Below are 14,654 nucleotides of genomic sequence, written 5' to 3' on the forward strand. Positions count from 1 at the left end.
GGACCCATGGTTTTATCAGAAGGGGGAGTCAGAACCAAGCGGATTGGCTGCCCTGACTGCCACTTGAAACCCTCTGTCATGTGATGACGCAGCAAGAAGGCCCTCGAAAGAAGCCAGCATTTGCCAGTATTATGTTGTTGGACTCCTGGCCTCCAGGATGGTGAACCACATGAACGCCTTTCCTTTATAAATTACCTAGCTCAACTAACAGGAAGTGGACTGTCCCTAAAATTACCCATTTCTATGCATCGGGCAACTAAGGACATGTGAGATTTTAAAAAGTTGGCCCAAAGATACCTAGTTAGCAAATAGAGAGCTGGAGTTTGACTTGAGGGGATCTCATTCTCTAAGCCTCCCTATGTGGTGTTCAGGGACCGCGATGAGTATGTAGGGATACTGAATAGCTTCTAGTGGGCTTGGGCCTGTGAGTCCTACCACACTGGAAACAGGAAGACCCTGTTCTTACTCCATTCAGTCCATCCCATTTCCCTTTGGCAAAACTAATGCCCAAAAAAATGCAATCATTTCCTGATATTAGGCAACAGTACTGGTTATGCATTTGTCTATTTGAAAGGTAGAATGACAGAGAAAGGGAGGAGAGGGAAAGAGAGAGAGAGAGAGAGAGAGCCCTTCCATACACTGGTTCACTCCCCAAATGGCTGCAACAGCCAGACCTGGGCCAGGCCAAAGCCATCTGGTCTCCCACAAGAGCAGCAGGGGCCGAAGTATTCAGGCCTTCTTTCACTGCCTTCCCAAGCACATTAGCAGGAAGTTGGATCAGAAGTAGAGCAGACAGGACTTGAACTAGCAGTCCAAAATGGGATGCTAGCATTGTAAGTGGCAGCTTAACCTGCTGTGCTACAACTCAGGCCCCAGTAATGACAGTTTTTAAACAAAACATTCAGTAGATAGTCTAGAGTCTTTTGTATCAAGTAATGCCTAAAAAAAGCAAACAAAACTAAAGTACTAAAAGTAGCTTTGTACTACCACTTTGTCCAAACATTCCGCTTTAGTTTTGGGAGTGAGTGAAAGGAATTGATGAATAGTCAAGAAAGGAACACTATTATAGTATACGTGATGGAAGGGGGAAAAGTTCATAGTCCAGGGAGCCCTGAAGGAGCACAGTCTGTATCAAACCTCAACAGTATTCATGTGCTACCTTCATTACTGACTTCATTTCATAAAGCAGCCTCATATCAAATGTACTAGTAATTGCAAATTTAATAATTTTCTAATATACACACATAGATATAATTACTAAAAACATTTTAAAGGTTAGCACTGTATTACCTAAAGTGATTTCATGTGCCTTCAGTGATTGAAGTGTCACACTTTGGGACACTTAATTACTAGATTAAGAGATGCCATGGAGAATTTCTCATGGCTAAGAGAAAGCCCAAGGAGGCAAGATGCTTAAGTAAATTCTTATGTACCCTCTATAGGGAAACGTGACAATGGGGCTAAAGGCAGAGTTAAACGGTCTGTGAGCCCAAAGCAATGGAATAATGGGTGCCCCTGTTCTCCATAGTGAGGGTGTGGCAGAGAGGAAGGGTGCTGCAGCAGACTGCTAAGGAGTAAACTGAGACTTTTGGCTTAGTGGCTCCTAAACAGGGAAGAATTAAGAATCTGCTGCAGGGGCTGGCACTGTGGCCTAGCGGTAAAGTCACCGCCTGCAGTCCCAGCATCCCATATGGGCACCGGTTGGAGTCCAGGCTGCTCCACTTCTGATCCAGCACTCTGCTATGGCCTGGGAAAGCAGTAGAGGCTGGCCCAAGTTCTTGGGCCCCTGCACTCATATGGGAGACCAGGAAGAAGCTCCTGGCTCCTGGCTTTGGATTGGCGCAGCTCCTGCCGTTGTAGCCAACTGGGGAGTGAACCAGTGGATGGAAGATTCTCTCTCTCTCTCTCTCTCTCTCTGTGTAACTCTGACTTTCAAATAAATTAATTAAAAAAACCTGCTGCAGAAGCAATGTCTCCTTGTTCCTGTCTGAGGTGTGTGCCTTTTCTAAGCACAAGAAAACTTTCATACCTTTTGTGTGAAGCAAATAGGAAAGGATTTTCAAAAACATTAATGGAAAATGTGTAATATGCTATGCATGGATTTCAAAATTTTGTGGCAACAAAGTAAGCTCATGCTAATTTGTATAACAGGTCTCAACAGGATCTAGTTTGAGACACTAAGAAAGATAAGATAATCAGTTTAAAAGAGCCACTATCAGCTATCAGAACATGATGAATTCAGCAACAACTGGAGCAAGAGCAAGCATCAAATTTACGGTGAAGCTTGGGTGGAAGAATGGTGAGATCTTAACGCTTTACGAGAAGTTTATAGGGACAATGTTCCAATGAAACCAGGGTGCAGAAAGATAACTCATTTTAAGAAGGGACTAGACAGTGTTTAAACTGATGCCCACAGCAGCAAATCATCCACATCGCTTTAGGAGGAAAAAAACTTTATTTTGTTCCCTAGATGAACAGGACTGATGATTGACAGCAGAGACCATAGCTAGCTCTGTAGACATCTCAAGCAGTTCACCTAACACATCCTGCTTGAAAAATTAGACTGGAGCAAACTTTCTGCTCTATGGAGGCCAAAACTGTTGCACCCATATCAACCACAAAGAGCAGAGCTTTCAATGGAAATTTTAAATAAATAGGGTCAAGACCTGAAGCACTTGTTTGAAGAATTTGAACAAGAGAGGAAACATGGCTTTATCAGTACAGTCCTTAAGATAAAGAATAAAGCAGTGGCTACCAAGAGGGGGAAACGGTGTCTTCAAAGCTGATGTGCATTGGTCCAGAGCAGAGGTACAGCAACTGCTTTATGGGATGCTAATTTACTGAAAGACCAAAGAATGATAATATCTGCCTATTGCGAGAGTGTTTTGAGACAGTTAGCCTAAGTTTTAGTAAGAAAATGCCCAGTAAAGCATCACCAGACTCTGCTATCACGAGGCTGCTGCTCGTTCCTCTCATCAAACGAGAGCAATTTTGTGAAAAATTCCTTGGGATATCTTTGGACGTGCACCTTACAGCCCTAATTTGGCATCTTTTGACTTCTGTTTGTCTCCTGTTCTTTTTTTTTTTTTTTTGACAGGCAGAGTGGACAGTGAGAGAGAGACAGAGAGAAAGGTCTTCCTTTGCCGTTGGTTCACCCTCCAATGGCCGCTGCGGCCGGCGCACCGCGCCGATCAGAAGCCAGGAGCCAGGTGCTTCTCCTGGTCTCCCATGGGGTGCAGGGCCCAAGCACTTGGGCCATCCTCCACTGCACTCCCTGGCCACAGCAGAGAGCTGGCCTGGAAGAGGGGCAACCGGGACAGGATCGGCGCCCGGACCGGGACTAGAACCCGGTGTGCCGGCGCCGCAAGGCGGAGGATTAGCCTAGTGAGCCGCGGCACCGGCCGTCTCCTGTTCTTTAAAAGGTATCCATGTTTCTTTAGTTGATAATGGAAAAAAAGAAAAAAAAAACTGCACTGACATGGTTAAGTTCTCAGGCACCTCCGTTTTTTAGGGATGGACTACATGGCATCATTACTTACAAAAGTGATTTGAACTTAAAGGAACTTCTGTTGAGAAAGTTTGTATTTTTTATTTTTATCTTTTACTTGCATCTCTCCATGAACTTTCTAATGTCCCCTCATATTGCCACCCACTCACTTTTTTCATTGTGTCTCTGATGTTATATTTGTTACTTAGCAAATAGCAATTAGGCCGTATGTTTATTGAATGTAGGACCACTCTAAATTTTAAGAGTTGGGATCATCCTGTAATGGTGGCATATAAAATAATGTGATTATAAAAGGAAGTCATAGGATATAACATGTAAGAAAAGAAAAAGAAAATGTGAAAGTCACAGGCCATCACTGCTCAGAGAATGAGCTCTGCATTTACAAATATTTGAGAGGTAGATAGTTTTGTTCAGAAGAACAACGGCATTGATACAAAGCAGAGTTTGTAAAGCATTGAAGTAATATAAACTTGTCAATATTTGTGGTTTTTGGCCTCAGATTTCATAGAAGTCAGTTTGGACACATTACTTGGTTAACGGTAACACTTTTTAGTTCAGAGGAGCAGCTGGGACCAGGGCAAGGAAGTAAACTCACATTTTATCCCATGTGTTAGCTTGCAAACATTTTTCAGAATTATTTTTATTACAAGGGACACAAGAGGAATGTTCTCATGTACTGCCTGGTTTCATAACAAAAAACAATCGTCTGGATTTTCAGAAGTTGACTAGAACATGCGTGTCGAATGGGCATGATCTGTAAGTAAGGTTTATTTTGAGTACTGGGATAGTAAGCAGGGTATACCCAGCGGTGTGAAGCCGTCTTGAGGCTAACAGGGCCTAGGAGCAGTTGCCATGCTGGTCACAGGCAGCTGCCAGCTAAAAGCCAGGGTGACTTCTGTGTATCTTACTAACAAAGTGCGTTTCTGCCTTGTATCCTCCTGAGGAATCTGGATTCAGATAGTGACCACGTCAGTGGTTCCAGGCTGATGGAACACCCCCTTCTCCCAAGCATATTCTGTGGGTTTTCAATGGAAGGGGCAAAGTGTATTTCTAGCTTGTAATCACAGCAACTATAGAAATAAATGAGTTTTAAAGGTAGGTATTTTATCACTATAAACTTGGGTTTAACATTTTAAAATAATTGAAAATGTCAGGTAGAGGCCCACGATATTGTGATTGTGAGCATTCTCTGCAGGTATTTTAAAGAAACATGTCTATATTTTGAATTGAGGCTCTATGGTTAGCCATTCTAACCTCTGCATTACAAAGGTATAAAACCAAGCACTGATAAACGTGGAAGAAAGATGTAACAGGTTCCCTTGCAGAACGAGGCTGTTGTCCCAACGTGGTTTCATCCCTCCACCCTGCCCGCAGAACAGGGGATGAAACATACTCATTCCTACAAAGTGATGCTTAGGCAAGTTCCAGGTGCAAACTCTTGCAAACTTAGGTGTGATGTGTGTGGAGATGTTTGCAGGCATCGAAATGAACAAGGAACACTTGGCAAGTCTGGGGGAGGCAGGTGGAGACGTGGTCAGCTGCTGAAGATCTGAAGTCCTCTAAGGGAGATTTGCATTTCCTGAGCTTCCCCAAGGGCTGACCTGGATGCATTCTGGGTTAGCCCTGCACTACAGCAACACTATTATTAATTATGCAAACTTTTTTTTGGGGGGGGGGGATGGGTAAAAGAATTCAGAATGACTCAGCAAGAGATTTCAAAACCAAAGGCCTTTACCTGCTTATTGAACTTTTTTCTTTTTTTCAATGTGGTGTCTGCTGTGTACCCTGGGGAGGTCAGAAGTTTAAGAACACAGAACAGGCATCATCAGTGCAGTGGCCCCAGAGAAGTCCCAGCTTTTCAAAGAACGTCCAGTCACTTCTGGTCCACCTCCTCCTCCTGTCCCTTCACCGCCATCCAAGGGGCAGATGGTCGACAATTTTCAACATCCGCCTTTTTCTTTCCTCTAACAAACTTACCTGAAGCCGAATATTACATCTCCAAACCAGTGGCTGGCTTTGTCCGTGTGTGTGTGTGCGTGTGCACCTACACCTCTCTCTAGATGAGACTCCGTGTCTACATTTAATTGGAAAAGGGGGCGTGTGTGTCCAGGAACGATGCGAAAGCAACTATGGAAGATTCAGCCGGACAAGGCGGAGTTCCCGAATCACCATTCCCTCCGAAGGTTCCGCTCACCTCTTTTGGAAACCACTAGCAGATGTGGGGGAACCTCGCGATCGCGCACGCCGGGGGCTTTGGCAGAGGTGCCCTTGGATTTTTGTTTTCCTACCCCAACTTCCCACAACCTGCTTTTGTCTCCAGTCCGCCGGCTGACGTGTGGTTTACCTCGCCCGTGCCGCCGCCGGGCTTGGCACACTCTCCGCCCGAAGGAAGGCGAGCGAAGCCCGGAGCTGCAGAGCAGCCAGAATGCGCTCCCGAGGGTTCGGGCCCGGCCCTCCCTGCGCCCGCGTGAGCCCCGGCGATCTGGGCAGTGCCCGCGGCTGCAGTCTGTAACTCCACTTGGCATACTTTTTTTTTTTTTTTTTAATTGCAGCTCTGGCGATCTGAGTTCTTAAAAAAAAAAAAAAAAAAAAACTTTGTTGGGACACTTTCACAGTCAGCTGCGGCGAAGGCTCACGCACACGCTTTCCCAACTGTTCCCTGAGTTGCCCGAGGGTGCCAGCAGCAGCCCGGGAGAGAAACGCACAAGCTGTTTGCGGGGGAGGGGAGACGCAGATCGGCAGCGAAGTTGTCACGATCCCCCTCGCCACCCCCGGTCTGGCACTCCCCGCAGGGACGCACGTCATCCATTAATTGCTGTCTGCAGACTTCGCAAACCTAACGCATCCTTTTTTTTTTTTTTTTTTTTTTTTATCTTCAGGGAACCATCAATGGAGCGAGCGCGCTCGTGTCTGTTTGTTTGTGTAAGGCTATCAAAAGGAGTCAGAGAGGAGGCTGCGGCCCGGATCCTGACCCTGATTGTATGAATAAGTAAGCAGGATGCGAGTGATTGGGTTAGATGCTGCGAACATTTTTTTTTTTTTCAAGTTAGGAAGAGGGTAGGAAAAAAAAAAAAAAAAAGAAAGAAAAAGCCCGGCGGGCGGGCGGGCGGGCGGGGGAGAAGGGCCAACCGTGCATCCCCAAAGCCTCACCCTGCGCTCTCGCCGTCAGGCGCTCTGCGGGCTCCCGCAGGCTTGGACGGGCTGGCGGCGCAGAGATGCCGGCCCCCCACCCCCTTGCTCGGGCTCCCCTTTCAGCTCAGCGGTGCTGATGTGCAGACCGGATTCATCTTCCCGGAGCGGCGGCGGCGGGCGCAGGCGGCGGCGGCGGCGGCAGCGGGCGCTCGGCCGCTCGGTCCTGGTAGTCGCCGCGGCGGCGGCGGCGCGGCGCGGGAGCCCGAGCTCGGGGCGCAGCTGAGCCCGCGGGGGCGCCCGCTCGCCGGGCCGCGGCCGGCCGTGGGAAGTTCGGCCTCCGGGAGCCCAGCTCCTCACCTGCCCTCCGCCCACCCGCGGGCGCCGGGCCAACTCCCCCCTGCCCCGTGCGCGGGGCTCCCAGGCGGCGCCCGCCCTCTCGCCCGGCCCGCCGGCACCCGCATGTCTCCGGACACCTGAACACCCCGGGTCCCGCCGAGGAGCCTCCCCGCGGCGGCGGCGGCGGCGGCGGCGGCGGGGGGCGCGGAGCACCGGTCCCCTCCGCCCCGCGCGGCCGCGGCCGCCTGAGCCCCGCGTCCCGTGCCCTGCGTGGCCTCCGGGGGAGGAGGATGGGGCTGGACGCGCTCTCCCCGAGGATGCTCGTGTGGCTGGTGGCCTCGGGGGTCGTGTTCTCCGGGCAGCCGTGGCTCTGCGCTGGCCTCGGGGACGATGTTTACGCTTCGGATGGGAGCGAAGAGGACCGCACGGAGAGCCTAGACTACAAGGACCCGTGCAAAGCCGGTAAGTGGCCGGCCGGGGCCGGGACGGCGGCGCGCTTCCGACGGGGGGCGGCGGGAGCTCACCTGCTTCCAGCGCGCGCTCGGCTGCCCCGTCCCGACTCGGCGGGAGCGCGGAGCCCGGGGCCCCCCGTGCCAGCTCCCGGCCCCTGGTTTGGGGCAGCGCGCGTCCTGGAGTTCCAGCCTCAGAAAAACCGAAACGAGACAGCCTGGCTGCCCCTGGCTTCCCAATGCCCGCACGCCGCCGGCTCCCCGCACCGCCTCTTTGTTCCAGGGCGCGGCCGAGAGCCGGGCGGGCAGGGGCCCCGCCGCCACGGGGTGGCCGGGGATGGCGGTGCCACCTGGAGACGCCTCTACACGCCCCCCTCCTCTGCCGGGCACTCCAAGCGTGCGTTCCAGGCTAGCAGGGGATTGTGGCCACCTTGGAAGAACTCACTTCGAGATGGGAGTCCGGTGCGTTTGTCCCTTGCAAATACCCCCCCCCCCCCAAACACATTCATTATTATTTTTCCTTGCAAGTTGCGACCCCATTCAAACTTGTGCCTTCCCGCCTGAGGACGGCCCCCGGGGAGCTGCAGAGGGACCCGCCCGGCCTGCCGCTCAGCGGACTCGCCGGGCGCCCCCTCTGCACCCACCCCGGGTCTTTGGCCTCCGGGGCTCGCATCTGGCGCCGCCGCCCCGCGCGCCTCTCCGCCACCGCGCGCGCGGGCCTCCCGCCGCCCCAGGTCGGAGCCCCCACGTGCGGCGTCCCGCGACCACGTGAGCGCGGCGCCCGGGTGGCGGTGGAGGTGACCCGCGCGCAGCGTGGACCCGCGGCTGACTCTGGGACGAAGGTTGCAGGGGTCTGCAGGGGGCGGACTTGGCAGGGCTGCTTGTGTCCCATGGCGAAGCTTCGAGAAAGGGAGCGGGCCAATGCCTCCGGTGCCCGCCTGTGACTTCCCAGGGTCGGTGCGGGCTGGCGGCGGGTGGGGTTGGCCCTCTGTGGCTGGCCCGTCTTGCTCCCGGTGCTGGAGGGAGGAGGCGCGTCCCCTGGTTGGTAGGATGACGCCCTGTGCTGACAGGGAGGGTGTGCGTGTTGTACTCCAGTTACCAGTGGTGAGCGCACCCTGGATGCACAGACTCAAAACTCAGAGGGGCTTGGACGCCTGCCGGGCGGAGCTCAGAGAATTCTGACGCGATTCAGGTTCACCTCCAAGTTCTCTCCAGAAACACTTGACCTGATTTCCCACCCAAGTGTCTTGCGTCCTGCCTGGTGGTCTGGATAGGAGGAGGGCGTTCCGCTGAGTGGGTCCTGGGCGCCCCGCTACCAATGTGCTGAGTGATGCTTGCAACCCAGTGAAAACTGAGTTTCTTCTGCGTGGTGACGTAGAACCGAGGTCCATTATTTCTGAAGACCGTCTAGGAAAGTTCAGCCAGCCTTCCCTGTGGAGCGTTTGCACCGTGTGTATTCACAGCCACATCGAGCATCCATGTTTATTTTCCTAAGGGGATAAGCACATAGAGCAAATTAAAAAAAAAATTGATAGCCTTTATTCCCCGCCCCCTTTGATACTGGTTTATAGTTCAAAGTAGCTGTAACGTGATTTTGATCGGATTGTTGTCATCTCACTTCTGCCCCACCTTTGGGTGGAGGAGATGCCTACCTGTGTGAGAGAAATAATGTCTGGTGGAAGGCTGCGAAGTACTCACAGAGTGGGAGATTGCTTCTAAAATGCTCCCCTCTGCTTTCTTAATTTAGTAAAATGAAACGTTTTCGTTTACTGTCTTGGTGAGAGTGGCAAAATCTTGATGCCTCCTCTTGCTACGAAATGAGACAAGCACCATTTGAAGTCCCAGGATGAAAAACACTAGGTAATTCACGGAAACCCCAAACAAGAGGGCACAAGGTCACTGAAGTAACCAGGCGAGAGCAGGTCTGGGAATGGAGGCCAGGCCAAAGCCCAAGGAGCCTCCTGCCCCCACCCTGGCACAGCTTTTGGTTTCCCCTTTCCACGTAGCAGATTGAGGCCGTGGCCCATGAGCTGTAAAGAGCCCTCCTGAACTTCTGTGAGGGGAGTCTCAATATTCCTCAAGCTACCCCGTGGTGTAGGGGCCCAGGACACCCATAGCTGAGTGTTTCAAAGACTTTTCAGTACATAATTTGACCTAGTGTTAGAACAACCCAACAGGGTAGAAGTTTTTTAATCTCCCCATTACACACATAGGAAAACCGTTCCTCTATCAGCTGTTGCCTAAAACGTAAGATTAGCCAGCACTCGATTCCTAGTCCGATGACTGCAGGGCCTGGTCGTAATTAATAATAACACTACACTTTTAGCTGGCTGTTGGAGACACACAGTAGAAACTGGTGCAGGCTTACCAGGAGTTCTGAGTAATAGAGCTGCAGTTATTTTCATACTTGCTTAAGAGAAGTGGCTAAACGCACAGGTTCATATTTTGCAAGCCCCAAACCTTGAGGACAGAGATCATAGCAGGATTTTACTGCTTATCAGGGCAATGGGTTATGACTGATACGACCTGAGTGTGTTCTCAGCGCTTTGCTGGGATGCATAGCCTTACTTCTCTACCAACTTCTGGTCTATATAGCATCAACTGCATGTTGCCCATAGGGCAATATCCTGAGCTGTAACTTGTTAAACTTGTTAAAAACTGTGCCATCCTTACAATATTTGTGAAATCGAATCCGATTTGTATGCCTAGCAGAACTGTGATGCCAAATTATGCAACTATAGGGCAGGAAGGAAGCCTTGTCTTCATTTTATTGCGTGTTGATGTAGAAGGGCACCTTTTGGTATATATGAAAGAAGGCAAGTTAGTAAAACACAGCTTCAGATAAGTATAACCATATGGCCAGACCCACTAAGACAGAGTACTCACATAGGGACTTTGCATACACAGAAGTGTAGGTAATTCTGAGGAGCGTCTGGCTCTCTTTGGTGCAGTCCTTGGTCATCTGAATGGGCAGGTTGCTCTTATTCTGTCTAGTTCGGACAGGTCCAGGGGACACTGGGGGCTGATGTTGCAGGAGTCTGGTCCAGCGCCCAGCCTGGGGTGTCCTGTTTCCTTGTTGTACTGTATCAGTAAGTGTTCATCTGAGCTGGGCCAGATTCAGTCTGGCAGATTTGTGTAGAAATCTGCTGGAAAAGCAGAGGCCTGATGAACTGACTATCTATTGACACAGGCCTTCCTTCTCCCCCTTCCACCCTCTCCCTTCCTTTCTTCTTTCTTTTTTCTTTTCTGTATGTTAGGGGCTGTTAGGAAAGTTCGGGCAGTTGCCAATGGACTATCTAATAAGGGAGACTGAGAAAATTCCTGTTGTGATTGAGAAATTTGTGAGATGGATGAAGTGAAATGTTTGTTCAGAAGGGTAATCTCTGTGGACATACGTGAGCACCCCCCAAAGAACACGAATCTCCACCTTGACGCTCCTGAGTACATTGCTCTTTTCCTTGGAAAATCGAGTCGTGCTTAAAGGTCAGTGGCTGCAAGGTTGAATTTGCCTTTTGGGTAGCTTCTGCAAGCTTGTTTATATAGAAAGAGTCTTGGCATCCTAGAGAATTCTTTCTGTCTTTCTTCATAACCGGTGCCCTAGTGTCCTGGTACAGTAGCCTGGGATAATTTCTGTAACTTTGCAATTTCTACGTAAGATTATATTCATTCTTTTGGCCTTCAGCGTTGTACTTTCTGGCTGGACTGGCAGCCTGTCAGGTGTGGCCCTTTCGAATTTGATACTCAGCTCAGCTTCTACTTTATTCCATCATCATTTTATATATCCAAACATTTCTTTCTTAGTCGGTGCCTCTTTAGACTGCCAAGCTCTCATTTAAAAAGTGTATTTCATAGATCTGCTTCTCCTAACCAGTCTCTCCTGTTTTAGTTTTCATTCCTCAGATCATGAATTTTTTTTCCCCCTTCTGCCTCCGGTGCCAACTTAGAAGAGGCCAAAATACAGTTTTCGCAAAAGGGATGGGATAAGGCATCATTTTCCGTGTTTGACTTCTGCTCTTCCTTTGCCAGTAGGAATTATTGAGCCCTTGTCTTAAGGGCTCTTTCCCATTTGGGGCCTACAATTGACAGTTACTGTTATTAGATATTTTCTTAAATATAAACTCTCGGACTAGACCAGCTCTAGACTCCTTCATTGTCTTTTTCTTTTTTGGTTGGGGGAGGGAGTGTTTACAAAGCCTCCTGACATCTTCCCACTGCTTGTCTCTGAAGCAGATCCTGTCATTTGCAAATTCAGAGCCTAACTGGATTATTTGCTTTGCTGCTGTTGAGTTGTTTGAGTTCTTGGTGTATTCTGGATATTAACCCCTTGTCAGAAGCATAGTTTGCAAATATTTTCTCCCATTCTGCAGGCTGTTTCTTCACTCTCTTGATTATTTCCTTTGCTGTGGGGGAGCTTTTTGCTCTGATACAATCTCAGTTGTCTGTTTTGTCTTTAATTGTCTCTACTTTTATGTTATTGTCCAAAAAAGTCCTTGCCCAAACTAATGGTGTAGAGTATTTCCATTTTCTTCTAGTGGTTTTATAGTTTCAGATTTTACATTTATGTCTTCTATCCATTTAGATAGGGTGATAGATGGGGCACAGTCATTTTTTTACTGGTCGGCATCCAGCCCACTGCTCTAAGAATGTGTCCTTGGCTAACTATGTGTTCTTGGCACCTTGCAGAAGAAGTTGGTGGGTTTACTCCTGGGCTCTCTTGTGTAGCTGTCTTTTTTTTTTTTTTTTTTTTTTTTAATGCCAGTTCCATGCTGTTTTGATGATGATAACTTTTTAGTGCATTTTGAAGTTGAATAGTATGATGCCTCTGGCTTTGTTCTTTTTGCTTAAGATTGGTTTGCATATTCAGTGTCTTTTGTGGTTTCATATGAATTTTGTGATTGTTTTTCTGTTTCTGTGAAGAGTTCATTGATATGTTGCTATGAATTGCATTGAATCTGTAGTCCTTTTTGGGCAGGATGGACATGTTAATAATATTAATTCCTCAAGTCTATGTTTATGCAGTATCTTTCCATTTATTTGTGTCTGTTTGATTTCTTACATCATTGTTTTGTAGCTTTCATTGTAGAGACCTTTCATTAATTCTCTTAGTTAGCTTTATGTAATAGTACATGAAGTCGTTATGGTTTCTGTTCTAGTAGCTGCCTATCTGACTACTTTTTCTGTTTAGGCTTACTTAGCCTATGCTAAAATAATTAAAAGGCTGTAGGAGTCTAACAAATGCCTTTGGAAAATTAACATACAATTCCACAGCTTTTCCTCTTTCCCTTGTGATGAGTTCCTTGCTAGAAAAGTCTATAGTTTCTTCTACAGAAACCAACCATATTGTCTTTTCCAATGTATATGTTTGAATCCTATTTTTGAACATCTAAGCAACTTTCCCCAGTGTGAAATTGAGCTGTCTTATCTATAGTTAAAACATGTTATTTTCAAATCTTCTTGTAACTATCAGTCACATGAATAATCATTTAGGACTGCCAACGGTGGAGGCTCTGGCAAGGTAGTTTCCTGGGAAAAGGTTAGCCTTCAAAGTCTTCTGGGACTCAGGTAGCTAACATCAAGTGCTGGTGATTTACCAAACTTCATTTTAGAATATTGTTTATTGTTCTAACAATGCGTTAGACTCATATGCTTTGCTGAAAGTTCTTAGACTTGGGACTCACCTGGTGGGCGTTAAGTCTAGCATGTATGACGTTGGCTAAGGTACCCACACTGATACTCAACTTCGACTCTGACTCTAGCTTTATCCTGAGAGGCACCAGGTGATAGCACAAATACTTGAGCTCCTGCCAACCCCGTTGGGAGACCTGTGTTGAGGTCCCTGCTCCCAGCTTCAACTCCAGCCCAGCCTTAGGCATCATGGGGCTGGGGAAATGAACCAGTGGATGGAAATTGTCTGTCTTTCTCTGTGTCTTTGCCTGTCAGAAAACAAAACTGAAACCCTCTTTAAGCTTTTCTCAGAAAAGACAGGCAAATAATCCATTTAAATGAAGCATTGCAAGTCCTGCTGGGGCTATCTGGTATCTGGGGAGTTGGGGGTTGCTGGGGGCCGTGCTGTGCTGCTCCCCTGAACGGTAGGAATGAGTCCCCTCCCCACCAGGAGCATCTGGAGCTCAAAGTTAGGTCCAGGCTAGGCCAGGGCTCAGGTGCCTGGCTAATTCCTGGGGAAGTAGGATTTCCTACATTAGCAAAGTTTTGAATCCTCTTACAGCCTTTTCCTCTTCCAGGGTCTGGATTTAATTGTGGACAGATTCTGCCTCAATGGAGGAGTGGAGAGTCTTTGCCTAGCCCTGGTTATCGCAGGATGACTTAGCAATACGGTTTAGTGATTGATTTCCTCTAGTTATCCACTGCATAGTAACACTTGGGGAGGAAACATTTTCCTTTTTTTTTCTTCTAGCCTCAGAGGTATGAGTGAATGAAACAGGATGCATTCTTTCCCAGAAAGCAGGAGGAGAGAATCCCTTGCTTGTGTAGTTCCTGTCATTGTCAGCCCTGAACGTCGGATATTGACTTGAATTTTGAGATATTGCGGGCTGAGGCGCGGACTGCTAGTTTTGTCAGCTCCTTACGAAATATGTACCAGTCCCGTCCAGTTGTTCTGCAGAGCTCAGCCACGTATTTGTATTAAGAAGTACTGTAAATTAGGTGTTAATTGAAATCCAGAAAGTGAGCAGAGTTGGTATTTATCTTACTCAGTTCTTCTGTCACAATTTATATTTGTAGTTGAACGTAAAAGACTTGCTAGCAATCATGTATTTCTGAAAAAAAAAAACAAACAAACAAACAACAACTACTTAAGGGCTGGTGTTGGGGTCCAGTGGGTAAAGCCACAGATTTTTATGCTGGCGCCCCATACTGGAGAGCTAGTTCCGGTATTGGATGCTCTGCTTCCCATCCAGCTCCCGGCTGATATGCCTGGGAAAGCAGCAGTTATGGCCCAAGTGCTTGAGCCCCTGCTGCCCATGTGGGAGACCTGGATGGAGTTCCCGGCTCCAGCCTTGACCATCCCTGGTGTTACAGCCATTTGGGGGAGTGACCCAGTACTTGGAACTTCACTCCCTCCCCCAATGATAATAATTCTGGAAAATCAAAACCTTACATTAACAGGTCAGAAGTGCCTCTACATATGTTGAGTTTTTCAAACAAAATCTAATTTTATGTATGCTACTGGAAGCATTTAGGTCAGTGTTTAAAGAACACTTTAACAATTT

At 48.4% G+C, this 14,654-nt stretch overlaps 1 protein-coding gene across 1 annotated transcript in view; it reads left to right on the forward strand.

Moving 5' to 3' along the window:
• The first annotated feature begins 7,266 nt into the window (after positions 1 to 7,266).
• The window catches only part of TLL1 (tolloid like 1), a 234,370-nt gene continuing 226,982 nt past the window's right edge, over positions 7,267 to 14,654 (forward strand). The window contains exon 1 of the mRNA XM_062199000.1: positions 7,267 to 7,438. Within this exon, the coding sequence (XP_062054984.1) occupies positions 7,267 to 7,438 (172 nt within the window). The remainder of the gene's footprint in view (positions 7,439 to 14,654) is intronic.

This window comes from Lepus europaeus, chromosome 8 (genome assembly GCF_033115175.1).
Source record: "Lepus europaeus isolate LE1 chromosome 8, mLepTim1.pri, whole genome shotgun sequence".
NCBI classification, from domain to species: domain Eukaryota; kingdom Metazoa; phylum Chordata; class Mammalia; order Lagomorpha; family Leporidae; genus Lepus; species Lepus europaeus.